This window comes from Syzygium oleosum, unplaced genomic scaffold (genome assembly GCF_021117445.2).
Source record: "Syzygium oleosum isolate NSW1041296 unplaced genomic scaffold, Sole_v2.1 Sole_v2.07, whole genome shotgun sequence".
In the NCBI taxonomy this organism is placed as follows: domain Eukaryota; kingdom Viridiplantae; phylum Streptophyta; class Magnoliopsida; order Myrtales; family Myrtaceae; genus Syzygium; species Syzygium oleosum.
The window spans coordinates 12357618-12384575 of record NW_026607491.1 but is presented as its reverse complement, the minus strand read 5'-3'; the positions used below and the strand labels follow the sequence as shown (position 1 = coordinate 12384575).

The 26958-nt window shown below is 42.1% G+C and overlaps 5 protein-coding genes across 7 annotated transcripts; 4 read left to right on the top strand and 1 right to left on the bottom strand.

The window, feature by feature from the left end:
- The first annotated feature begins 1914 nt into the window (after positions 1-1914).
- LOC115670540 (putative RING-H2 finger protein ATL69) lies at positions 1915-2829 on the top strand. Its single transcript, XM_030591855.2, has one exon. The coding sequence runs from the start codon at positions 2122-2124 to the stop codon at positions 2611-2613; it is 492 nt and encodes a 163-aa protein (XP_030447715.1). The 5' UTR covers positions 1915-2121; the 3' UTR covers positions 2614-2829.
- A 1073-nt stretch (positions 2830-3902) lies between these two features.
- Positions 3903-9483, bottom strand: LOC115671539 (65-kDa microtubule-associated protein 5). The gene is made up of 11 exons (XM_056312873.1): positions 9300-9483; positions 8563-8766; positions 7950-8195; positions 7629-7844; positions 6975-7130; positions 6713-6872; positions 6106-6257; positions 5192-5279; positions 4698-4771; positions 4540-4614; positions 3903-4289 (listed from the first exon to the last, which is right to left on the bottom strand). The coding sequence occupies exons 1-11, from the start codon at positions 9378-9380 to the stop codon at positions 4032-4034; spliced, it is 1710 nt and encodes a 569-aa protein (XP_056168848.1). The 5' UTR covers positions 9381-9483; the 3' UTR covers positions 3903-4031.
- Positions 9484-10982: 1499 nt separating this feature from the next.
- Positions 10983-17656, top strand: LOC115681939 (uncharacterized). Of its 3 annotated transcripts, none has more exons than XM_030606153.2 (7): positions 10984-11326; positions 11994-12193; positions 12693-13319; positions 13861-14011; positions 14667-14834; positions 16193-16359; positions 17073-17656. In XM_030606153.2, the coding sequence occupies exons 1-7, from the start codon at positions 11014-11016 to the stop codon at positions 17178-17180; spliced, it is 1734 nt and encodes a 577-aa protein (XP_030462013.1). In that variant the 5' UTR covers positions 10984-11013; the 3' UTR covers positions 17181-17656. The 3 variants fall into 3 exon arrangements, with proteins under 3 accessions (XP_056169168.1, XP_030462013.1, XP_030461940.1); XM_030606080.2 differs by having other exon boundaries at positions 12690-13319; XM_056313193.1 differs by lacking the exon at positions 14667-14834 and having other exon boundaries at positions 10983-11326; positions 12690-13319.
- A 635-nt stretch (positions 17657-18291) lies between these two features.
- On the top strand, positions 18292-20323 carry LOC115682081 (cysteine proteinase inhibitor 12). The gene is made up of 4 exons (XM_030606252.2): positions 18292-18573; positions 18999-19218; positions 19331-19476; positions 19947-20323. Exons 1-4 carry the CDS (start codon positions 18340-18342, stop codon positions 20082-20084), a joined length of 738 nt encoding a protein of 245 aa, XP_030462112.2. The 5' UTR covers positions 18292-18339; the 3' UTR covers positions 20085-20323.
- Positions 20324-25834: 5511 nt separating this feature from the next.
- LOC115671532 (zinc finger protein 1-like) lies at positions 25835-26818 on the top strand. The gene has a single exon (XM_030593148.1). It carries the CDS (start codon positions 25835-25837, stop codon positions 26816-26818), a length of 984 nt encoding a protein of 327 aa, XP_030449008.1.
- The last annotated feature ends 140 nt before the right edge of the window (positions 26819-26958 follow it).

Genomic DNA, 26958 nt, shown 5'->3' with positions numbered 1-26958 from the left:
TCGCCCAGATCTGGGGGAGGGAAGACGAAAACAAAGATCTCCTTACTTTCAATGGCAATTGCAAAAGTGAGCAAATTTCTTCACCATCTGTAAAACAATGGCTGCTTTTCTTGCATTCCCCTCGCCACCGCCTCCTCTACTTCCATGCGCACGCTCGGCCTTCGTCTCTGTAGAATCCTCTCCCAAAAGCATTTATTGATCGCTATTTCTTGGTCTCCAATTTTGTTGCTTTCCTTCGCGAGCGTCTTTGCCAGCCAAAACCACCATTTGAACGGTGAAGACCCTCACCTGGGGCGATGAGGGTCGCTAGCCATTGCCGAGGCCCCAGCAACCCCCACTGACCCTTCCCGTGATGGTGGGGCAACCGCCGCCCCACCAAGTGACGTTGCAATCCCTTTTTTGGGTTTTTGGAGTCTCTATCTTTTTCTTTTGGAAAAAAAAATTAGAAGGCTAAGTAAGAGGGAGAAAATTAAAAAGATAAAATAACGTCAGCATTTTCGATTAGCCAAATTAAACAGAGTTAACGGAATTACTTGATTGCACAAATTTGACAATTTTTAAAACCCGATTGCGCTTTTTGAAAGTTTTAAGATTCAATTGCACTTTCGTGATAAGTTTTAAAACATAAGATGCACTTATCCCTTATAAAAAATATTAAGAAAGCCTTCGTCCTATGTAAAGAATGAGTTCATTATATTAAAAGAAAGGATTAATATCACGAAAAACCCTAAACTGATACACATGTGATGATTTTACCCCAAACTAATTTTTTATCACTAAAAATCCCAAACTGATACACTTGTGACAAATTTACCAACAGTTTATTTCTCTTAAATTTCACTATCAAATTGCTTTGTTAAATGACACGCGGTAGTTGACTAATATACTAATTTTATATTTTACTCTCCATTTGTCACATGTGTACCAGTTTGTGATTTTTTGTCGTATTAATCTAATTTAACAGAAACTAACGAAAGGTAAATTTACCATAAATGTACCAGTTTTGGATTTTTAGTAGTAAAAAAATTAGTTTTGGATAAATTTGTCACAAGTATACCAGTTTGGGATTTTTGGTAATCAAAAAATTATTTTGAGATAAAATTGTCACAAATGTACCAATTTGGGGTTTTTGGTGGTATTAACCCTAAAAGAAAATATCATATACATTTATGAACACTTACAATAATAAGATGTAGGCAACTTAATCAAGTAGATGGAATTTCCAAGTATATTGAGGGAAGGGGTGAGCATGGTCCGGGTGGGCAGTTCTCAGCCCGGAATCGTGGACCGCCCGCTAAGGACCGGTTCCAAAAAATTGGAACCGAGAACCGCCCGTCGGTTCCATGGACCCACCCGAGAACCGAACTGCCGGTCCGGTCCGGTTCCCGGGTGGGTCCATGGAACCAGTCCCACTAAGTTTTCCTGGACAAATCAAAAATTGACTGGTCTAATTCTTGCCCGTTGGTGGGTTGTGTTCACAACAAGATTTGTCACAAAGTTCATAACTTCATAAGCTTCACAATAAATACATCCGTAGCCTATATTATATATCACACGTGGGAGTTTGCCACAAGTTCACAATAGTCAGCAGGCAAACAAAACAACTCTCCTATTTTATTTTATTTTTTTAATTTTTTTGGTTAGATTTTTTTAATTAAAAATTAAAAAATTAATATATTATTATTATATTACCGGTCTGGTCCGGGTGGATGGGTGGGTGGTTCCACACCGGGAACCGGGAATCGGACCGATACCCACCAGTTCCAAAAAATTGGAACCGGGAACCGGACCGGTTCTCTTGGGAACCACTGGTTTCGGTCCAGTTCCGGGCGGTCACAGGCGGTCCGGATGGGTCCCGGTTTTTTTGCACACCCTAATTGAGGGTGCTATTCGGATTCTAAATCTCATAAACAAAAGAAGAGCTCTTAACTACCACGCACTGATCCCAAGGGTCATCGCTCTCACCTCACAGTTTCTTTCATTCACATTCAAACTTTGGCATTCAGGAACATACATTAACTCCAAATCTCATTAATTTCACCTGTTTGGTACTGATCTCTCCACCTCCTTTAGTCCCTCTCATTTCACACTGCTATTGTGTCTTCCTTCTCTTTCTCTCACATGTCCTCCTCAGCCGACCTGCCGGCGGCGACCGGAGTCGGCCTTGGATACGGCATCGCCATCGCCGTGAGCCTCCTCGTCCTCATCTCCACCATTATGCTCGCCTCCTACGCCTGCGTCCGCGTCAAGTCCCACAACCTCCGAGCCACCTCCGATGGTGACGCCGACGTGGCAGACTCAACGCCGCATGCTGCGGAGACGATGGTGGCGGTGGGGATGGACGGGGCGGCTGTAGAGACGTACTACCCGAAGCTCGTGCTGGGGGAGAGCAAGAGGCTGCCGAAGCACAACGAGGGGGGCCATTGCTCGATATGCTTGGCCGAGTATGAAGCCAAGGACGTGATACGGTGCGTCCCCGAGTGCAGCCACTGCTTCCACGCCGACTGCGTCGACGCATGGCTCAGGGTCAACGCCACGTGCCCGCTGTGCCGGAGCTCGCCGGCTCCCACGCCGCTCTCGGAGCTGGTCCCCCTGGCCATCAACCCCAGGTGACATTGGTTGGGTTGAGTTCTTTCGTTTTGTCTCGGTTTCGGGTAATGTCTTATATGTAGTGTAGTTGCCAGTCTCTGAGAAGAAACACGAGCATGCATGGTGTTTTCGCCTGTTCTTTTTCTTTTCCCCGAGGATGGTGAAGGATCTCCAGTAATCCGTATGTAATATGCAGTGCAGCTCAATAGAGAATATTCAAGAGAGGATTTGTTTCACAAATCTTATCACAAGTTTTGTACAAATCTTTAGCCGTTGATTCAAGTTTCCCCCTAACGTTAGCCAGTCATTGTTACCATTCAATCTGATGGTCGAGTGGAGCTAAAACAAGCTGATTGCTTTAGATTGGTACCCTTCAACAGCCATTCAATACAAATGGAGCAGAAGATCCCACACCAGATGAGAGAAAGCTCGCATTGCCCATCCGAAGTGAATGGCAAGAAATAATGCGGCCAAATTAGAAGATCAGGTGGATGCGTGTCTACATCTGAATGGAGCTTAGGCTCACCTTTTTTTCTAAACTTATACTAGTCAGTGGCAACAGAAAGCACGAAGTCATGTCCTGAGTGATCGGGTCGGCTCTTTGGACTGATCTACAAAGTCAAGGGTTCCTCGAGATTTGCCCCCTTATTCCATTATCCATAGTTCTCTTGTCTCTAGAAAATTGAAGGGGGTATAAGCTCTATGCAATCCAAAATGACCCCATTGGAAGCTGAGACTCATTCTTTGGATCAGAACAGTTTCTCTACCTTCAATTTAATATCCGACTTGTACATACAGACGTAGATCTGAGTCTTATATGTAGTTATTGTAAACCACCCGTTTCCCTTGAAAGTTTCAGATTGGCCCACAGACATTAATAATAATAAAAAAAAGAAAGAGACACTGAAAGGGATGGGAATAGATGGACTGTCCCGGCCTTGTTTAGTGTCATTGGCCGACACTCGGCAGTCCACATAAATGACCTGTTCGCACTTTAATATTCGCTTCACATGGGACGAAGAGCCCGTTGCTCGCGACAATTAGGTGTTGGGACGAGGGAAAGACGACCAAAAGGGGCGACGCTGTCCCAACCAGTCAAATAGAAAAAAAAAGCTTCTTTCCCAATGGTCTGATTTGGTGTGTCCGCTTCGTCTTCCTTCAAGATGGCAAAGACTTCTTTTTGTTTTCTTTTCCTTTCTGCACATCCTGCTGCTTAATGCTCACAACCCAGCCAGGACTCTAATGAAAGGGAGAAGTGCTTGCAAAGGTCGGGTCCGTGAATGGCGCGTGACCATATCCATCATTTTCGGCAGTTGGCACGAAACAATTAGCTGTACTTTTATTAGCTGTTATGGTCATATGCACAATTCCTGAGGACAAAACATCGTCTGGTTTTTCGGGCAAGGAAAAAATTCATCAAGTATCGAAGAGGAAGACACATGTCAGTTTCCCTGAGAAACGGCATCATCCTTCGGAAGAGCGACATAGTTGATAGGAATGACAGTATTAGACTTGCGGCCGTCTCTGCGCTCCTTGCCGCTTGAGAGCACTCCATGACGGCCTGGGGTGGCACCCCGTCGACCGATTGGTGTTCCCTGGAGGGTATTGGCGGTGGTGCTCTGGCCGAGCGGTTTCTTGGGCCGGGAACCGAAGATGGCTTCTTGTTCTGCAGCAAGTTGCTCCTGTAGTCGTTTCTGGTCCTGTAACGGGCAGAAAGGATGCAAAAGCAAGATTTAATACGCAAGCTCAGCTTCAAATAACAAATGTCAGAGCGGAAGCTCCAAAATGAGAAGGAAGACATAGTAGAACCTTCAAGATCCTTTAAAAAATGATAATAGGAGAATAAATGGTGGCATTTTTAGCGTGAAATAGAGGAAATTTAAATCCGTGCGTCATGGACATTAACATACTGAAATGCAAGCAGTACCAGATTAGACTACTTAAGCTTACCCGAAATCGACGCTTTTCCTCTTCTCTCTCCTGCCGCAACATTGAGTACTCCTCCAAAGTACATAAGAGGGGATCCTGAAATTATCTAGCAGTTTTAGTCAAACTACTTAAATGCTAAATTGTACATGAAACGGAAGATGCGTGAGCTGATTGATTACCTTATCATACAAGAAAGGGATCCCTTTCTCTGATTCCCAAGCTTTTATTCTTGATGTCAAAGTTTCAATAATAGCTAGTCAAGAAAATTTAAGTCTTGTATGAGCATGTAAACACCCATCCAAATCAAAAACAGTAAAATAAACGCTTTTTGTCAACTGCACACCGAAACCTTACAGAATACTTCATTTAATGACACAACTACTATCCATCAGAAGGTTATAAGCTTACAACATAACACGAGGAGTTTCCATGCTGTCACGAAAATGCTGCAATAGCTTGATTCCGGCAGTAAAAGAGGATTTCTCTTGATAGAGTCTGTCACTTCTATGAGGTATAAACTAATATTTATGTTCATTAATCAAGTCTGAATGTTAATCAGCAATGGTATTGATTGACATATAGTTCCACTTATGAATCAAGGATGCACCATGCCACCAATCATCAAAGACTCAGCTACTGTTATATCAGCGTCCGTAGAAGATGAAAAGCTCACATGGGATTTTGCTGACCAGGATCCGCGCCTTCTCTGCACGTTTGAGGTTTTTATGTGCTCCCCTTCCAGCAGAATAGCGATTTTCGTCCTACAAAGGTAAAAGTAAAGTGAGTAACTAAGGATTCAAAAGGCTAATGCTTGAAACATGATTGCCTAAGAGCAAGTATACGGCTCAAAGGCGTTACTTGCTCCGAATCTCCTAATGAAGGTCTGAGTTAATGACAAAAAGTAGCATAGATTGGAATAGACTAATCAAAAGAGACGTGAGTATCTCCAGTGTTTGTACCCATGAAGTCTAATTTTATGTCTACGCAATAAATCCTGGTTCACGAGCTTAAGCAGAAGAAATTTCTCTGGCATGTTAATTACCTTTTCTCCTCAAAGAATCATCTAGTAGCAGTAACAAGTTCACATGCTATTACTGAGGCTTGTGACATAACAAAAGGCCCAAGGGGCAACACTAAGGATGTCAACAGGTAGGTTTGGGTTTCTCACCATGCTTAGGCATGGATGTGGCCCCACCCTATTGCCACAACAAGGAGGTTGATGGCACATATATTTCATACCTAGTACTCATGATCCAGATGTAAGCAAGATTATCATCACTCGACATACAAATGTAAAATTTGGAAGAGAAAATGGAAGTCGGTGATGTGGAAAGAAAACATTAACATATACTCAGTGAAAATGAACGTTCCAAAGACAAAAAAAAGTCATAGAGCTGTTACTTTCTCAAAGCATTCAATATTTCTTCTTTCATGTTTTGACAATGCCTGGGCTTCACCCTTCAAGTATGGTATCTCCAAAATACTTGACATGCCATTTGTAAAACCAGTACAAAAGCTAGAGTACTGAATGTATCTACCACCAAACAGTGCCACAAAGCAATACGAAAGCTTTTTGAAAGTTGATACCTTTTCATAATCATCAAGCCATTTCTCCTCTTCTGCTGCATACTTCCACTTCTCTACCTTATCCAAAATATCCTTCCTGCTCAGAGCTTGCTCTTTTGCTTTTGCAATCTGGTCGTCCATGCTTGAAAGCAGATCAGACATATCAGCATTGCCTGCAAGTGCATGTTAAAAACAAAATTTAACAATTCAGTGCAGGTATTTTTGTTTAGCCTCAGAGCAAGAAGTGTGCATTTTGATTTCCTCCCAAAAGAGGGGCCTTAATGTAAACAAGGTAAAAGATGCATGCAAAAGAGAGGACAGAGGAATATATCAAGAACAAGGAGACTGCTAACGGTAAAAACATCATACTGGATATATGTACACGGGAAAAGGGTTGGAGGTTGGAACTCTGTTACAACAAATTTCAATTTCAAACGAGTTGAAATCGATGGCTAAAAATGACAACTGAAATGCAGAGATGAATATTTCAGGAATGCTTCTTCACCCTGGGATTTGATATATATGCACATCGTGGAAATTGCTAAATAACTTGAGGAAGGTTATGCCAATAGAAAGTAGTTCTAGTCTTATCACTGTGGAAAATGAAAAAGGGAATTACGAGTGAGACCTGATTCTATAAGGCTGATGAGAATCTGTCTTGCTGCATCACTATCCACATCCATATGAACACCTCTGTAGATTTCTTCAAGCTCACTTTGCCTCTTTAAAACAAGCTCCTTCATCTTACTGGCCTTTAGCACATTCAACCTCTCCACTTCAAGCTCAGCCTAGAAATAACAGGTTTAAGCATGTTTACAGAAATCCTAAAAACAACTTTTTAAATATGGTAGGCAGTTATTCGTGAAATAAACCTTAGGTCAAGATTTCACCTGCTCAATGACTTCTGGAGCGAGGGATCCTGACCTAGACACCTCGTCGACATTGGAAGAAATTAAACTGGTGACGAAGTCATATTTTTTCTGTTCCTCAGTAGGGGTGTCCATAAGGTTCCACAGCTCCATGAGTGTGCTCCCTAGATTTTGAAGCTACAATTACACCAAAAAAGCTTCTCTTCATTTGGATGATATCAAAAAATCTTATAGCAAACTAGATTATTCAGTTCGCCAGCAACAAGTATTAGCCTTGAGGGAATTTTATTAAGCTCAAGCTCAGGAAGATCATTAAGACAGTCAATAGGCCAGAAAAAAGTAAAGAGAGGAAAGATCTAATTGTACTAAGTAGCTGTTACAGGTGAAATTTTTAAAGAGGAATTAGATTAACTGCATACTTATCCATTTGGACAGAGTAGTGTATTTTTCCCTTGTCATTGCTTGAAGGCACAAAGAGTGCAACCAAGTCTTAAAAATCCATGCAGTTCCATCAAAGACCTTGCTAATACAAGCATGAACATGGGCAAAAACAACCTTAGAGATAAGGCAGCAATAAGACGTTTTTACGTGCTCTGATCAGGAAATACAAGTCCGATGTAGCATATACACATGTAGAGAATTAAAGACTCATAGGAAATATAGCCATCAAGTCACCTTCTGTAGTCTCTGTTTTTTTTCCTGTTTTAGGGAATGGATCGCACTTGTCAGTCTAGCAAGAGTGTCATTGCTTATGCTTTTAACCTGGTCACCTTTGCAGCTGCGCAAACTTGGATTAATTTCATTGACAGTCTCAAAAAAATCAAACGACAACACGACTGACAACTGATGGATGGTGTTGATATCACTGTTCACTCTTTGTAAGCGGATCAACTGCAACTCAAACAAAAGAATTGTTTAATTTTAAATATTTCCCAAATTTTCTCCTGATTTTCACAAAATCAGTGTACAGGTACAGAGAAAAGAAATGTAATAAACCTTCTCCTGTTGAAGCTCCTGCAAGTGTGATTTGAATTCCGCCAACTTGTTTAATGTCCAATCACATTCATTAACTTGCAGAGAAGTAGAATCAATAGACAGTCCATCGCCTGCTATCTCTGCACATATCCGGGCAATCTGCAATTGTGTCTCTGAAAATTCCTTCATTCTTTCGTTTTTCTTCAACCTCAAGTCATCCAGAACAGGTTGTATGGCAGAGAGTTGCTTTTTGAGACTACCCTTCCCCTTCATAATCAAGTGATATCTCAAAGCTCAGCACTTATCTTTACAAAAATATTTACTTGGAGAACTGGAGAGAACAAACCGAGTTTATAATTCTACGGTAGGCCCAGGTTCGAGAATAAAGAATTTTCTCCTCTCTTCCCCCAGATTTTCTTTTTCAGTTGAAAAAAAAGCCTCTCACTTCATCGATGTAAATTAAAATGCTATGAAGCAATTTGTGCGACGATTTATTCTTGTAATTTTCAATCCCCGATCCTGTACTTCAATCGGTAAATGTCGAAAAGGTTAAAGCGATGATTTATTCATGTAATTTTCGGTCCCCAATCCTGAACTTCGACTATTGAAAGGTTGAAAAGGTTAGTGTGAGTACCCGCGCGATGTTTATGCGCTCCCCGAGGGCAGAAATAAGGTTGGCTATTTCAGCTTCAGACTCGGCTAGTGATTGATGCAGGTCCGCCTTGTGCTTTCTGGTTTTATCGACCTTCCGGCGATAAATATCAAGACACTCCTGCTCCAGCTGCAGAAGCATTTTATCCCTCTCACCATCACCCTCACCGATCTCATCCCAAATGATCTGTCGTATAGTAATTAAATCACACGGAAAACTACAGCATGAGCAGGGGCAATCCGAAAAAAAGGGGGGACAGTGAGAATAAGAGACAATGTTCAAACCACACTGACAGAGCCGCTCAATTCCTTTCCAATCCTACCATCTAGCCATCTTTCGATTCTCTACAGACAACTCGGGAAGCCATTGCAGATCAGCGAAATGGCTCACAGAGAAAACAAGGCCCTACATCAACTGAGCAGTAATTTCTTTTGTCCTTCTTTCGCTAGTTCGCTGAGCATAAACCCTGGAATAGTGGAAATGTATCACGGCGGAAAACGAAAACACGAATGCAACCCGAAAACACCTCGCTGCTTCGACACCACGAGGACAATATCAACCTGAATCTTACAGAGAAAACCAAACCGGGAAAGCAATCCTACCGCAACAACCTCAAATGCAACCGAACCAACCCGAGAAAGATCAAAATCACCGATTTGCTAGCGCGAGCAAGCAATGGGGGGGCGGGGGCGCGGGCAACGCGAGGAAGAGGGACTGACCTGCAGCTCGTGGAGGAGGGAGCTACAGGTGGTGCGGGCCTGCGAAGGCGCGGGCTGCGTATCCGCCGTGTCGGATGACATCCCGGAACTCGGCGGTCCTCGGAAGACGACGTCGCCGGTGATTCGAGAAACCCTAGAACAAGAAGAAGGAGGAAGGAGGAGGAGGAGGAGGAGGAGGAGGACGGGAGATTCTGTCAATTCGGAACCGGAGAATCTGCGCGTTTATGAGGACGAGAGGGGGGAGAGAATTGGGAAATTTTTTGGGGGGGGGGAGTTCTTCGTCGGTTACGGATTGAGGCTTTTTTTTTTTTTTTTTTTTGGCGGGCAAAGGATCGGAGTTTTCCCCTTTTGAATTTGGCACGATTGGCGTGGAGGGGGCGGAGGCCCAGTGCTCTGGGCCCGGGCGGGGGGGGGACGGTTTCCCCCTTTTCCGAGGCCCATCGGTTCCCGAGCCGAAAGCATGAGAGCGCCCCCCCTCTGATCGACGGGTCGATCCTGAGGTGGGTAGTGATTTTACACGGACGTGCTCTGATTTTACACGGGAACTCGATCTGTGGGCTCGCGTCGCGTGCCTGCTGAATTACGCTGGTTCGACTTCTTTTTTACCCAATCTGATCCGACGGTGTTCATCGAAATCCTGCCTCACTTGAATGCCATTAGTTTCAATTCGTACGAATGAACACGCGCCGCATATAAACCACTTGTAATCTCGTTCAGGGAACCCGAGTTGCAATTAGAGTGACTTTTTCCAAATGCAAAAAAGAAATGCCTATGAATTGTAATTGCATTCATTCTCTATTGTATGTATCAAACCAAGTCTATATGAATTATAATTGCATTCATTCTCTATTGCATGTATCAAACCAAGTCTATATGGCATCGTTTGGTAGTTCGTATATAACTCTGGATTTTGATGTTTGGAGTAACATAAAATCTAAATATATCTAAATAAAATCTGAATAAATAAAAACCCCACCTAGAAGTTACGATATACCATAAAGATAACACCGTCGAAAATCGGCATGCAACCTCAAATCTAAGGTTGACAGCCTCAAGGGACCCTAAACTTGGAGTCACCTGAGGCTGGGCCTTGATCTCAGTCTTGACCATAGCCTCCGTGGTCATGACCAACAACCGCAAGCTCAGTTAACACTCGTCAGTGTTCACGATGACAAAGGAAGTTGCGAGCCCCTGATCCGGGCGATGTCGTCGGAGCGTCGCATGAAGGCGAAGGGCGTTCGTGATGGCGGCCGAGAGCAGCAGGTTTCTCCATTGATAGAGCAGTTTCTCTCGTTATTCTATACCCATGTCATATCCAGACGTTTATCAAACACCGTACAGCATGTTACCAATCTCACCATTATCCCAATTTGACCTTCGTCCCATCCGACCTCATTCTATTCGCGGAAAAAAAAAACAAATAAATCAATACTGAGAATTCAAGGAAAAGCTAAAATAGATATTTTTAACGAGGTTCGAGAAATTTCTCTCATACGAGCACGGGGGCGCGTGAGCCGCAACAACTGAGAAAGTCGCGGCTGTCGACGCGCGTCGTCATTTCAATTTTCTCTTTTGTTTTCTCGGGAAAACAAAACGAACCGTCGGGATTTGATCCATCCATATCGCCTTCCGTACCCTGTTCAGCGCCCGAAGGTCAACGAAAATCTTCACCATCCATAGCTAGCGCCTTCCATCTTTTCTCGCCGCGAGTGGGATGATGGACTCGTGCGCGCCGTGGCCGCCGCCGTCGCCGTCGCCGTCGGAGACCCTCCTGGGGTTTCTTCTCCGATCGAAGCTCAGCTCCCGGTCCTGCGGCTCCGGCGAGGACGCTCAGGAGCTGATCAGGGAGTGCGCCGCTAGGGAGCTCAACGCCTTCCTGTGGATCTCTCTCATCGCCCTCACCGCCTATCTGGTCGGGAAACTGGTCAAGCTGGTGAGGCTTTGGATCGGAGGGAGCAGGATCCCCGGACCTCCCTCGCCTTCCTTCTACGGCCACTGCAGGCTGATCTCGAGGGAGAATCTCGTCGGTGAGTCTTTCCGTCTTCGGAGTGTTAGTGTTCGAAGGAAAGCTTGAGTGTGGAGGACGAGAGGACGTGGACTAGGCGTCGGCCGTTACGTGCTTGTTGATCGGATTTGCTGTGTGTAGTTTGGTCCAATTTCTGGTTTGTTTATGTTCCCGATGCTTTTCTTAGCTCGTGAAATCCCTGAGGAAGTTGTTCAATGTTCACTGGTTGGCTTGAATGTTACCCTTGCTGGTGATTTTACGACTGGATTGAAGCAGAATATAGAAATACAAATACACAACATCCCCATGTAGCCTCAATTATGCTTTCTGAGCCTACCAAGAGAGAAAGGAACAATTAACTGAATGCACTCGACTCCACGACTACTGTTATTTGTCATGTAGACATCAGCTGTGGAGGCGCCAGATTTCACTACATCTACAGTTGGTGGAGCAGTTCATTCACTGGAGGGCCCTATCGTTGCACTTTGTATATCTTCAGTTTCGTCTGATAGTTTGTTGTTCTGGTGACTACTAATTGTTGTGCCTTGCATTTAGTTCTGTCTTTTTGCGAATACCGGCACTGCCATTTAGTCGATTCAGTTAGTGATTAGTAATTTAAGAGCTACTCCTCTGTGGAATGTCTTTTTCTCATTCTAGATTCTGTTAATGATTCTTTTGGCCTTTCTTAGATGTTCTATCGACCCTCCATGAGAAATATGGAGCAGTTGTCAAGCTGTGGTTAGGCCCGACTCAGCTTTTGGTATCGATAAAGGATGAAGGACTTGTCAAAGAAATGCTTTCAAAGGCTGAAGATAAATTGCCTATTGTTGGTAGGGCCTTTCAATTGGCCTTTGGACGATCAAGCCTCTTTATGCCCTGTTTTGACAAGGTGCAGACTCAGGTTCCTCGTCCTTATGTGGTCCAAAGTGTCTAGGGATTCTTGACTTTCTCTGAAGCAATAGTATCTCTGGCTGTTGCTTTACTATGATTAAAAGAAATTGAAATAGGATATTTCACTAGTCTAATAACTGGATGTTTTTTCACTCTGTTGTCATGGTCCCATTGCCAATTTACCGCCACCACCAGCACCTTGAAATATGCCATGCCAATGTCTATCCTTTTTATTGAAGTAGATGACTTAGTTACTGTCTGTTCATATAAACTCTCTAGCCGACTAAGATTTGCATAGTTATCTTATTGTTGAAGCTAAGATATGTACATTCTATATGTTAGTATCAGTGGCCAAATTGGAGCTGACACCTCCAGGCCATGCATCAAATGTGTTCTTCTCCTTATGTGGGATGAATATTCAAGTCATCCTTGTTTTGGTTCCTTACAAATATTTTTCATTTGTTAGCTCTTCTTACTTCACGTAATATTGCCAGCAGGTGCAAAAGAGAAGAGAGTTATTGGAAGCAGAATTAAATAAAAGATTGCATGAGAAAGCAGGTGTTATCTCCACGAAGGTTGTGGACTCGATCATGGAAAAGATGCATCTGCTAATGGCCAAAGGAAGTGTGGACTCTAAAGTATTATCTCAACATATGGCGTTCACAGTTTTGGGTGCTACAATGTTTGGGGAAGCATTCTTGGGTTGGTCTGAAGTTACTGTGTATGAGGAATTGCTCATGTCAATTTCCAAGGATGCATACTTTTGGGCTTCATATAATGTCACTCCTTTCTGGAGAAGGGAATTTCGGGGGTACCAAGGAATGTGCACAAAGTTGAAATACTTGACTCAAAATTTCGTTCAACTTTGCGAAAAGAACTATGAGAGATGTTGCCGCCTTGATGAGAAGCCTAAAATTGATCCGACAGTAGGAAGTTGTCTGGCATGTTCTCCTGCTCTGATGCCTGATAATTTAGTGTTGAAGGAGCTAAATAGCCAATTTAATCCTAGTGAGGAACCATGTGCAAATATCATGGGTGTAATGTTTCATGGATGCCTGACTACTGCCAGCCTAATTGGTGATATCTTCCTAAGGCTTGCATCGAATCAAGAATTGCAAGATCAGGTCATTTTCCCCTTTCTCTACTACTCTTATAAATTGTTTATGTGACCGAGCAATCTAGATGTAAACTATGTATTATTTGGTAGAAAGTTTGAATCTAGGCAATGCAGAGGAGGAATTTTAGAAGATTGTGGAGTAGAGTTTTTCGTAACCTTGCTGTTCTCAGTCTTATGCCTTTGTGATTTTTAGTAATTCTTCCTCTCGGGTGCTGCTCTTTTGTTGGTAGTCTTGGCCCCTGGTGCTTGCCTCTATCCTTTGTCTCGTCAAGTCTCTATATGAGTCATTGTTCTATACATCAGCTCTAGATGGGTCGATATTAGAAGGTAAATGGTGATTGATCTGGTTGTAGATTGACTATCACTTAGCCTTGGTTTCCCATGAGCCATTATCATATCAAGGAAGTTAATTTATGAAAATGATGCTGCTAATGGATAACTTCTGGTTAACATTTGGTAACCATGTTTGGCTTGCTTTGAGGCTATTGTTGATTTCTATGAAGAACTTGGTTCACATTATATGACTGTATTTTTAATATGTTTTAAAGATCTACTCGGAGATCGTTACGGCAAGAAAATTGTCACAGAAAGAGGATTATCGACACCTTGATGAGATGGTGTTATTATTTGCCACTATTTATGAATCTGCTCGTCTTCTCCCGTCATGGCCTTTGCTGCAGAGGTGCTCTCTTAATGCAGGTATGTTGCTGAATTGCATCAGGTGGTGCATTTGACTGTGAATTTGTGCAATAAAGTGCGTCTTCATAGTGCATTGAAATTGAAAAGGAGTAAATGGCAATTTACAGATATGCCGTGCGATGTGGATTCTTTAATTTTGTGCTGCATTTATTTGCTGTCAATTTGAAAATATCTTTTTGCATATTGATGAAGGGCCTATGTTAAATTGTCAGCAAAAATAAGTTGAATGCCTCTCTCTTTTCCAATTATATCATCAATTCAGTATGTTGCATTCTTACGGTACTGATGAGGTATGATTCATGGGAAATGTTAGGCTTTTAGTTTCTTGAAATCTCGAGGTATCTCCCCCTTATGCCACGTTTTATGTCATGGTGCTCCTTCATTCCCATGGAAACCAGTTTCCTTGTGCTGCTGAGATGGTCAGTCTAAGTGGCCATTCAATCGTCATTAAATTTAAGTGGAAGGACTTACATTAAATTTATTTGTAAAAGTATACCAATTTGATGTTTGTAACAGCAAATTTTTTCCAGCCAACTAACACCCATCTTCAATGCTGAAGAGGGTTTCACATAATGCCCATCATTTACCTTTTTATTTTTTTTTAGTGGAAATGCTTTGAACTGTTCTTTAACTCAAGTCTTTTGCAACTTTCTAGACTTGCACCTCAAATCAGGTACTACTATACCTGCTGGAGCAGTATTAGTTGTGCCTTTGCAGTTGGTACAAATGGAAGGTTTAAACTGGAAAAATGACAGCAGTGAGTTCAATCCATATCGTTTCTTATCAAGGGCTGAAAAGGGTTTTCTTTCAGCACAACTTACAGGTGCCACTTATTTTTATTTTCAGCTTGCAATCTTCTTTTTTATTTTCAACTTCCTGTTTCACCTTGCCTTCAGCCGTCAGTCAAATATGGATCATAGTAGTTGTTGCTGATAAACTTTTCGAAAAGTCACTTATCCATCCTGATGCGATTCGGACATCTTTTGTGGGCAGTGCAACTTTCCACGTTGTAATTGCTCGATGTATTTCCTTGAGGATATCGCATTAATTTGCTTGTTTCTGGCTGTGAATTAAAGTCATAGGGAAACTATGGCCTGATTTTTAGGGTGCGCATGGAATGCATTCCGGAATAAAAATTCTGTTCCGGAAATGGCGTTTGTTAAAAAATTTCCGGAATGCATTCTGGAGCGATTTTTGCATTCTGGAATAAAAATGCGTTTGTTAAAAATACTTGATTCCAGAATGCATTCTTGATTCCGGAATGAGTTTTTGGCAAAAAAAAGAGAAGCTACTTTTTGTAGCTTCTTGATTCCGGAATGCATTCTCCCTATTTTCTCATAATTTTTTTTTTCAGAAAATGCATAAAAATTGAAAAATTCTAGAAAAATTCATAAAAATTTCCAGAAAATAAAAAAAGTCAGATTTCGGGAAAATATGAAATTTGGTGAATTTTTTTTAAAAAAATCAAAAATTTCAAAACTTCACAGAATAGCTTAAAACACATGTGGCCACCCACTTTGAGTGAAATTTAAATTTTTTGAGGTGCCCAAAAAAAATCAAAAATTTCAAAACTTCACAAAATGGCTTAAAATACCTGTGGCCACCTACTTTGAGTGAAATTTAAATTTTTTGAGGTGCCAAAAAAAAGAAAAATAATAAAAAAATAAAAATTTTCAAAACTTCACAAAATGGCTTAAAATACCTGTGGCCACCCACTTTGAGTGAAATTTAAATTTTTTGAGTTGCCCTAAATTTAAATTTTTTTAAGTGCCCAAAAAAAATTAAAAAAATCAAAAATTTCAAAACTTTACAGGATGGCTTATAATATATGTGGCCACCCACTTTGAGTAAAATTTAAATTTTTTTAGGTGCAAAAAAAATCAACAAATCAAAATAGATTTCTGTTCCAGAAATCAATTTCTGGAGCAGAATTAGTCATGTTTTACCAAACAGATTTCTCCTCCAGAAATCAATTTCTGGCAAGAATTTGATTTCTGGAGCAGAATGGTTACCATTCGCACCCTTAGAGTCAACACTATCTTTAGCTTGAACACACCAACTTTTGCATAGCAAGCTACAATTTTAAAAATTACTATGATATTTTGCTGTCACCACCATGGCAAACATTTTATAACAGTCTTCTGGTTATGCCTGTTGTCTCCCCGCAATCATTTTCATCAGGGGCTGCTGAAGACGGCGGTTTTAAGAAGAGTTCTTTTGTTTTGGATGATCCAAGAAGCCATGCAGCATATCTTCCTTTTGGTTATGGCACACGTGCTTGTGTTGGTCAAAGGTTTGTGATCCATGGACTGGCAACATTATTTGCATCAATGTTGGAGCACTACAAGGTTTGCTTATTCTATTTTCTCTACCTTACTGCTTGTAGAGGTCGCAACAACTTTTCCCTGACTAATAGAGTTCTGATTAGAGCAAGGAACTGTACACTACATGAGAAAAACGTGAATAAAGGGAAATTACTAAACTGATGCAGAGAGGGTCTAAATATTACAAAACTGGGAAGGAGTTTGGGAGATTATCTGGTGATCGATATCCTATCTTGAATAGTGGAATCATCACAACAATTAACCATGGACGGTGGTCCTTTACATGTGCTAAAACAACATATATCCTGCCGTTGCTCTTGCGATAGGCCTTAGATATGAGAATTTAAGAAAAAAGTTGCGCAGGCGGGTGAGCACTTTTCTGTTCTCATATTAGCTCCAACCGAAATCTGACACCCAAGCAAGAGTGGTCTTTTAAAAAGTAAAAAAGACGGATTGAAATGGCCTGACTGGAAACCAAAAATTTCCTGGTTCTAGATTTAATTGGACTGTTTGGAGGCCCCTACTACTCCAAGGACTGACGCTTCTTTCATTACTATCTGACTGGATGGTTCTGTTTGTAGTTCTAAAGCCACTAGCATTTCGAGTACTGCAGCATTCTGTAGTCTGTCGTTTAGATAAGCAATGAGATGCCGTTTTACTTTCTAGTGTAATTTTCTGCTAGTTCTATGATGGACAAGAAACCGTGATATCTGGTTGGGATGAACATTTTTGTGCAGGTAAGGTTGAAGCAAGGATGTGAGGACGATCTCAAGCCAACACTTAGTAACAGTGCTCTTGAACGGCTTCCCAGCCAGGAAATAGTTTTCGCGAAAAGGAACGCCTGAAAGACAAGGCGACGACGCTTGGATTTTCTTCGGACAAAATCGTCCGTTGCATAGGGGGGATAAGTTTTCAAGTTTACTTCCGTTTGTTTGTGTTTTTTTTTTCTCAAAATCGATGTGGGGAGGATGCTTCGCTGTTGACCCGACAACTGGGGATTTGTACACCACGTGAGCGAGTTTCGAAGCTCATGTTTTTTTTTTTTCGCTCCCCATTTTTAAAGTAGCCGAAGGTGCCGTCTCGCAATGTTGGACATAAAAACTAAGTTTTTGGAGCACTAGGAGCTATTGTGGCCCGGCAGCGAAGCCTCTTCTTGTTTTCTCGACCCCCCCATCCCTTGAATGTTTTGTATCTGGTCCTTTGTACCTCCGCGTCTGGTTTTTCACTCTCCCTTGAGGAGAAGATGATGTTGTACTTTCTAGCAAAAAAAAACAAAAATGATGTTGTACTTTAATACTCTGCGTAACGTTGCTGTTGACAACTTGGTGCTTGTTTTCTCTCTCTCTCTCTCTCCACCGTGCCTTCGACAGTCACTACTTTCCATAGTGTCCATGCTTACACATGTAGACATGATCTCTCCTTCCTAGGTCAACTTCAGCATTCAGCAGTCCTAGGCTGATCGGCCGTCGCCTGCTTGATCGTAAAATCCTTAAGATTTTTGTGTAACGATATTTATAAAAGAGTCGGGAAGAAAATGCCAGCAGCTGTGATCGCTACAATTCGAAAATCCATCTCTCGATCAACCATAAATTTATTTATTAGTGAAATATATTTTCATTATCGATAATAATTTAAATTTAAATATTCGTGTGATGACGATAAAAATATTATTTATTTATTTATTTTTATAAGTAATTTGAGTAATCGATTTTGTTAAAATATTCTCAAAATTATTAATTTTTCTCAAATCGACCCGTACTCAAATTCAATTGGAAGAGAGGAAAAAAAAAATAGGAAAAAGGGCGAAAGTGAGGGGGATCCACGGGCCCAACAAAGCTTACGCACTAAGCAAAATGGGGGGAACCTTCCTTTGGAAACGGGACGCGACCATCCGACACGTGTCCCGCACGTATCCTATTCCCCTCGCACGCTCGCCAAATGTCCTCCCCCGCTCCCTTCACTTCTCAATTGAGTACAGCGAAACCGATCGGCCATGAAATCGCCATGAAATCGAACCTCATCGCCTGCTTCCTATTCTCATCTCTCCTCGTAGCCTCGGCCTCTTCTTCTGCAGCCCTCGGAGGAACCGATCGAGCAGCGCGGGCGGAAGAGGAAGGCGGCGATTCTCGCCCGACGATGGCCGCGCTCGGTGGGGCCCACGAGCCGCGAGGCGCCGAGAACAGCGTCGAGGTCGAGAGCCTCGGTCGTTTCGCCGTCGACGAGCACAACAGCAAGGAGGTGATTCTGCGCATTCCCCTTTCGCCGCGTCTGCCGTTCACCGCGAGTTTCTTGTTCTTTTCCGTGGGCGGGGGATCGTTCGATTCTGTTTTGCTTGTGGGTGGGTCGTCGGGCGTCGATTCGCCGTCAGGTGGGTGTGGGGTTCTTGCGAATCTTTTTAACATCTAGTGCCGGTCAATTTGATCCGGAGGAGGTGGGCCGAAGAGGGAGGAAATCGATTTTCGAGCTGTGTTTTCTTTTGATGGTTTGCCTGTGTTGGGGGGGGTTTTCGTAAGATTTCAGTTCGATGACGGTGCGGTGGTGCCAAACTCGGTCTTAGAAACGCATCTTAGATAGACATGTGCAAGCATGCCTCCGCTCTGCCCGTTGTGTGCGCCGTGCGCGGCGCGTGGGAGACTGACAAAGCGTGAATGCTTTTCTTGAAGAATGGGCTCCTCGAGTTTGCGCGGGTGGTGAAGGCGCAGGAACAGGTGGTTGCCGGCACCTTGCACCATCTTACCATCGAGGCGGTGGATGCCGGGAAGAAGAAGCTCTACGAAGCGAAGGTCTGGGTGAAGCCGTGGATGAACTTCAAGGAATTGCAGGAATTCAAGCATGCCGGTGATGTCCCCTCCTTCACGCCCTCGGACCTCGGTGCTCGGAGAGGTGAATGGTGTTTCTCGCGTCGGCGCGCGATTTTTTTTCTCGATCGTGGTTCGTAGTCGTGCGCTGTGTGGTTGATGGATGTGTAAAACTATTCTTGTTGTGATTGGAAAAGGTGGGCATGCTCCTGGTTGGCAAGAAGTGCCTGTTCACGATCCCGAAGTCCAGGATGCGGCGAATCACGCCGTGAAGACTATTCAGCAAAGGTCCAATTCCTTGTTCCCGTATGAACTTCATGAGATTGTTCATGCAAAAGCTGAGGTAAGTAAATGCTCGAATTTCACTTTGTCATATACTAAAGTTAGTTGACAGAAGATTGAGCTAGCATTCTTTTACCACTTAATATATCGTGCTGCCAAGTTTTGGACATGCAATCTGATGTGTGGTTGTCTTTGCTTGTTTTTGCTGTCTCCATTTTGCTGACTTCCATTGTCTTAACTCCTCCGTTGAGGCTGTAGACCTTGATGTCAATTTGTGGTGCCCGTCAGCGAGGGTGCAACTTTATCCCAGTCCTCGTGACTGACAAAATGATTAAATTACGAACAGTTGCTGCTATAACGTGCCTCCCTCCTCGTCTCGTTCTCCATGCCAATCTATCCCTTTTGAGATGTCTAATGGTCTTTTAATCAAAGCTACGTCGATTTCGTGGCCATGTGCTGTATGCATCATAAATGCTGGGAGGAGGAGAACCGATTTGAAACCTTGAGTGAACTGTAATTGTAACCATGCAGGTAGCAGAGAGCTCGGCCAAATTCGACATGCTTCTCAAGGTCAAGAGGGGCGACAAAGAAGAGAAGTTTAAAGTTGAAGTGCACAAGAACCATGAGGGAATCCTACAGCTGAACCAGATGGTGCCTGAGCAATCCTGAACCGTGATGGATGCATCTCACTTTGGTTTCCGAAAATGAACCCCTCTCTGCATAAACTTCCTAGCGTGTCTTTGTATGTTTTGAGTTTTCTTGTGAACTGAAGAAAAACTGACGTGTAGTCTCTCGTGGCTCATAAACTTTACATGAGCTCGTCTTCACTCTTTGTGTGCTCTCTTGTTTAGGTGTTATATATACGGTGCTAGTTGCGAGAAGCAATGCTGTTAGTTTTTTAACCACAATCGCTACAGGCTCTTCGTTTTCAAATTACTGTTTGATATGGAGCCGTTTTCTCGAAAGAATGACTTAGATTGGACTTTGCCTCAATAAGGGTCTAAAGTGGTCAAGTTGATCTCAAATAAGCGCTCGAGCTTGTCGGCCGGCTAAATCTTTGTGGGCCAGTTCGTTTCAGCAATTAGAGCAGGGTAACTCTATCCCAAAATTGCAATTGCGATTAGGTTCGCTATGGATTTAATCCTTCTTTCTTGAGAAAATTGTCCAAAAAGTTCTAAATCTATTGCATTTTTGCTAGTTAAGTCTTAAACCTTTCAAGTTTGTCAATTGAGTTCTAATCTTTTACACTTTTGCCAATTGAGTCCATCCGGCTAATTTTGGTTGGAAATCACGGACGTGGACGCCGGACGGCCACGTAGTGCTAGCGTTAACATTTTTAAATAATATTTTAATAAATTTTTGAATCTTTATGGTTTTTTTTTCTTCGTCTCTATTTTTTTTTTTTTTGGTTTTAGTGTTGGCCGGCGAGGGTGGCTGTTCGACCCTCGCCGGCCAAAGAGAGGGCGTGCGAGCCCTTGCCCAAATCCGGCTAGGCGAGGGTTGCCCTCGAGCCCTTGCCCAGATCCGGCTAGGCGAGGGCTTGGCAGCCCTCGTCGGCCCCAGGCAAGGCAGTTGGCGACCCCACACCCTCGCTTTGGTCGGTGAGGGCGTCGCGGCCCTCGCCCAAAGCCAGCGACGGTCTGCCGACCACCCTCGCCGGCCAATTCCAAAACACCCATAAAAATAGAGAAAAGGAAAAAAAATCATAAAAAATTCAAAAAATTATTGAAATACGATTTAAAAATGTCCACGTCAGCACCATGTGACCAATTGGCGTCCACGTCAGCGATTTCCGATCAAAATTGATCAGATGGACTCAATTAGCAAGAAGTGTAAAAGTTTAGGACTCAATTGGCAAGAAGTGAAAATGTTTAGGTCTCAATTGGCAAACTTAAAAGGTTTAGGACTGAATTGGCAAAAGTGTAATAGATTTATGACTTTTTGGGACAATTTTCCCTTCTTTTCTTAGGTTCGCTCTTCGATTCTTCGTCGATCCTCCATCTCAATCGTACACGGATTGCGTAGACCGGCATTTGGAAAGCTGACCTCGGTTGGATCACCGTCCAAGGACGATCAAGAAGTTCTTTGAGGCCATCAAGCAGTGCAACTCGACTGTTACCATCGAAGCATGTTACCAGCGAATAATGATTCGTGGGAGTAAGGACGAGTGATGTATGCAAGGAGGGGGCTGTGGTAAGGCATGAATGCAGTCACTACCCTGTGGAACTACTCGGACAGCATCGATACAGAAAATTGATAGATAATCGAAGACCCCTTGTTCAGCATTCAATTTTAGGATTTTATCATTTTTTACATAATTGCAAGGTTTGGATTCAATTGCCCATGCTCTAACTGCCAGGTAATGCGAGTTTGGGCTATTTTGTTTGAAACTAATTTGGCCACTTTAGACTTTTTATGCGACAAAGTCTGTTCTGAGCCCTATCTCGAGAAAACGGCTCCACCGAAATCTTCGGTGGAGAAAATTGTAGCAAATATTGTTGATTTGGGTTCATTTGTTTGAGCATTCAAGTAGACTAACTTTATAACTTAATATTATTGCAAATATTTCGGTTATCTCGATGTTATGTCTAGATTATATCTTGCACCATTTTGATGAATTAAACGAGTCAATCTGGATTCAATCATGTGATCCAAATTTGGACTCCCTCCCTCCCTCCCTCCCTCCTAGTTTATTCTAGAAAATGACCCTTGCATAGTAGGGCTAAGCCGCATTGAAGTTTGGGCCAAGTTGTTCCCAAGCCCGATGTAATGCAAAGTACATTTGAATACTTTGATTGGCCCGGGCTCGAGTCATAGGATTGTGCAACCGGTCCAGTATTATCCGAGAACCAAACTGGCCATCTAGTTCCCAATTCCAAATTTTTGAAATTGATATTACGCGGGTAGGTTCCAGCTTTGAGTACTGAAACCACCCAAACACCCTAAAACCGATTAGAACCAATTTTATGAAGTTGGAAGATGATTATTTATCTTTCTTAAAGGAGCTTAATCCTTAATGCTTTATATTTCTATTGGTTTTGTATCAATATTTAAATTGAGCCGTTTTGTTCCTCATACTATTTTGCTGTAACTGTTATTTGTTTTAATATTTTTTTTTACAAAGTGAAACACATAAAATAAAGAAACCAGTTCCCTAGTAGACTCTGGAACTTGACCTAACAAACATGATAGGTACCATGGTCGGTTCAAGGTTCTAAAAACTTAGCACAGGTCCTAACAGGGTAGGTTCTAAGATTCATGTCTTAAACCTACATATCTTGGAAACTATTACCCCTATCAAGCCAAGAATAGGCTCAAGGCTTCTCGATGTAAACCTCCCATCCGTCCTTCGCCTCTTAAGCTTGGACAATTAGCTAAGCATGCTCACTTTCCTAAATCAGTCTTGAAAATGGTTATTCCATTCGTACCTTATCTAATGTCACAAACATGCGATGGATTGAGTTATAAATATAAGGGATATATGCACTGGAAATCCTAAAACTTGTCACAAAAGTGCAATTGAGTCCTACAACTTACAAAAAGTATAATCAAGTCCCAAAACTTGTCAAATTGATTCAATCAAGTAATTCCGTTAACTCCATCAAATTTGGCTAATGGAAAATACTAACATGGCTTTTATTTTTCTATCTTACATGGCGATGACGTGAATAAAATGATGCTATTTTTTATCCAAATATGATTTTTAATTCAAATTATATTTAAAAAATAAGCTAAATTAAAAAAAGGGCCCTCGCCTGCTGTTGACAAGGGTCGCTGGCCATCTTCCACCCTCGCCAGCCTTTTCGGCAAGGGTGAGGCAACCTTTTTTTAAGCTTATTTTTTAAATTTAATTTAAATAAATTTTATTTTTAAAATCAAATTTGAACCAAAATGACGTCATTTAGCCTCATGTTTTATGATTTAGCCACGTTATCGCCACATAGGAGAGAAAAATTTTCAAAAGCCATGTCAGTTTTTTTGTTAGTCAAGTTGGACGAAGTTAATGGAAGGTTTTGATTTAACCAATTTGACAAGTTTTAGGATTTGATTGCACTTTTTGCAAGTTTTATGACTCAATTGCACTTTCGTGACAAGTTTTAGGATTTCCAATATACTTGTCCGAAATAAAATAATAATTGTGAGATTTCAATATTGCAGCTACCGTTCCAACCTAAGTAGACACGAGTTCCTCAAAACGAGAAATATTGATGGATTTATAATTGATTCGACAGTGCTCTGCAAAATGACGTGGTGAGCAATTGTTGGTAGTATCTTACTTAGAAAAATGAAATTGCCTTAAAAGAGAGAAGTTATTATGATGAACTTGTAGGAAAATTTGATATGAAGTAAGGCGACATAAAACTATTAGATCGCATAAGACACAAACGAAAGTTTATGTGGCTTATCTCAAAATACCGATTGAGATGGAAATAATTGAACTAAAAGTCATAAAATATATTGTATGATGGCCAATTCATTCTAAATCTTTCGGTTGTTCCAGTTTAGTTCTAAACATTTTGACGTTTTGCCGATGTAGTCACACCGATCAATTTTGGCTGGAAAGTTCTAACGTGGATGCCAGACATCCTACGTGGCATGGATGACCAATGCTAACGTGGTTTGAAGATTTTTTTTTTAATTTTCAAATGTTGTTGTTATTATTATTATTATTATTATTATTATTATTATTATTATTATTATTTCTTTATTTTCTTCTTTTCGTTTTTTTATTTTCTTAAATGAAAAGAAGGAAAGGAAAAGAAAAAAGACAAGAAAAAAAATCAATAGAAAATTCTAGAAATTTTAAAAAAAAAAAGCTGTTAAATTATCCACATGAGTGCCGACCATACTACGTAGGAAAGGCGGCGTCCACGTTAGCAATTTTTTTATCAAAATTGGCCATAAGAACTAAATTAGCAAATCATCAAAAGTTTAGAACTAACGGTACATTTGTTTTGCGGAAAATGAATAATTTGAAAAATATTTTCCTGAAAAGAATTGCTTGTACCACTTATCAAATGAATGAACAAAAAATATTTTTATTGTTCACAGCAATGTTTAGACTTAAAGTGTTGTTGACAATAAAAATATTTTTCATCGACTAATTATGTCAATCGATACAAGTAATTATTTTTAAAATAATATTTTCAAAATCATTCATTTTCCGTAAAATAAACAGAGCCCAAATTGACAAAATTCAAAGATTTAAAACTAAGTTGGCCACCGTCGAATAGTTTTAGGGCTTTTTTTGGATGACTTTTCCGGATGGAAAGTGTCGGCCTGAAGTTACTCTATTAGATTTGTTTCCTTAGCCAATCGATTATTTTCAAACCCTAGGGTCCGCGTGTTCTCTATAACTCAAACGTAGACTTTCCGAGACCTTTAAACAAGCAAGTACAACTGTTTATGTCCTAAACATCGCGAAAGCTATCCCTCGCATCACTTTGCTTCCATAATCGATCCCAAGGCAGAAAAACGCGTATAATGTTGATTAAGATCTGATCTGGGATTATTATTTCCTCATACAATATCACATTCCCTAATCGCAAAAAAACTATTTGAGCGGTCCATATTGAATCGCGTGGCATACCATGTATCCATTAGAGCAACTAGGTTAATGACTTGTTCATCTGCAACAACACCAAATTATCCAAACCTTCTCTGCAAAGAAAAAAATACCCAAAACGCTGATTGCTGCCTTACTAACATCCTATTGTATATGGTTGTCAGCGTGACTAACTTTGACTCATGCCCAGTCGATCTTTGACCGCACCAAAAAGAGCAACTATGTTGGGAAGTGCTTATTCACGGTCTTTTTCAAGCAAAGTTTTGAGGATCCCGAACATGGCAATCTCGGTGTTGCTGTAATTGGCGAGATTTAGATAGTTACTTAGATCCAAATAACACTTGAAATGCCAAGAATATAATATGCATCTTATCCGGTCGCATCGGATTTCGTAATTTATGTACGATAAGATTCTCTGTTCTCGATAATTACCCAAACATATCGCCGTACTAGGGTACTGTCAGGTTCAGACGGCGCCACACTGAGTGCAAAGTGCGAGAAAGAAGGGATGATCCAAATGAAAAAAGAGGAGCATGTTTCATTTTTGGTAAATGAGCTCACATTTGACAGCCGCCAGATCACAAACTCATCCGGCCGGAATGTTTTGCCAATAAAACATGTCTTCAAGCTCCAAGTTCCGTGGGCGGAGCAGATTCCTGGCTTGACAGTGGGCGATTCTGCATTTGGGATTTCTTTCCATGCATGAATAGATTTCCGTTAACTCGACCACTTATAAATATGAGCGCATTTCATCAAAGTTTTCCTCATCATCAGGAAAAAAAACCCCCAACCAAACGTGAGAGAGAGAGAGAGAGAGAGAGAGAGAGAGAGAGGAAAAGAAATGGAAAAGGCCATGGGAAAAGCAGCAGTGACCCCAGTGGACAGTTGCCCTTCGTGTGATTCCTCACGCAATGTCTCAGCAACCCCAGACCACGGTGGCACTGCATGCAAACTACCTGTCCTTGCTCATGACGCTGCCAAGGACAAAATGGAAGTGGACGAGCAAGTTGGCGAGACTTCTGGTGCTGCTGAGGCCCGTCTCTTGCTCGATCTGACCCTCATGACACCTGGCTCGGGCCACAGCGAACCCTTGAGCTCCAACGGAGAGGTGGTCATAAAGGGGTCCTCTCCATTGGATGATGGTGAGCGACATGAACTGCCCCCTGCCGATAAGGTTTTCGCGTGCACCTATTGCAAGAAACGCTTTAAGTCGTCGCAGGCGCTCGGGGGCCACCAGAACGCGCACAGGCACGAACGTCTGATCACGAAAAGGCAGCAAGAACTTGCTGCCTTGAGTGGGTATGGGCCGCCTTCGACTCTGACCTATGGGTACGGCGGTTTCAATTCGCGCTATTCAGATGTCCATCCGTTCCCGGCTCTCGGACCGCTCAACCAACTGGCCCTGCCTGGCGTGGGGATGGATCAGCCCATGATCCGCAGGCTCCAAAAATCATGGAACCAGCCGGGATCGCGGGTCATGCAAAACAGGCCGTCGCTCGGGCATCCACACATGATGGCCTCACCCCTGCCAAGGATGGAGGGCATGCCTTATGCTCCTAATAACTCTTTTAATAATTTCAATGATGCAGGATTTCTGGGCCAATTTAGGGCTCCTCCTCCTCCAGCATCTAATCATTATCAACAGGGCGGTGGTGCAATGATGCACAGCTTTCAAGGTCCTTCAAGCATTCTCGGCCCGAATGTGGGAATGAGGACGGTTGCTGATGGGTGGGGCAGCAGCGGCGAGGGCGGTGGCAGCAGCGGTGTCCTACTGGGAAAGAGGGATGATCAGCTGAAGACCGTCCATGGAGAACTAGATTTGACTCTCAAGCTATAAGTTCATTAGCAAGTTAATTCATTTTCTTTGCATTTATTAAAATCTCATCTCTGGCATTATTGTGAGTAGAGATTATCATCATGCATTAGTTTAGTTGATGGCGATTATTGTGAATTGCATCATCGTGCGTTAGTTTAATG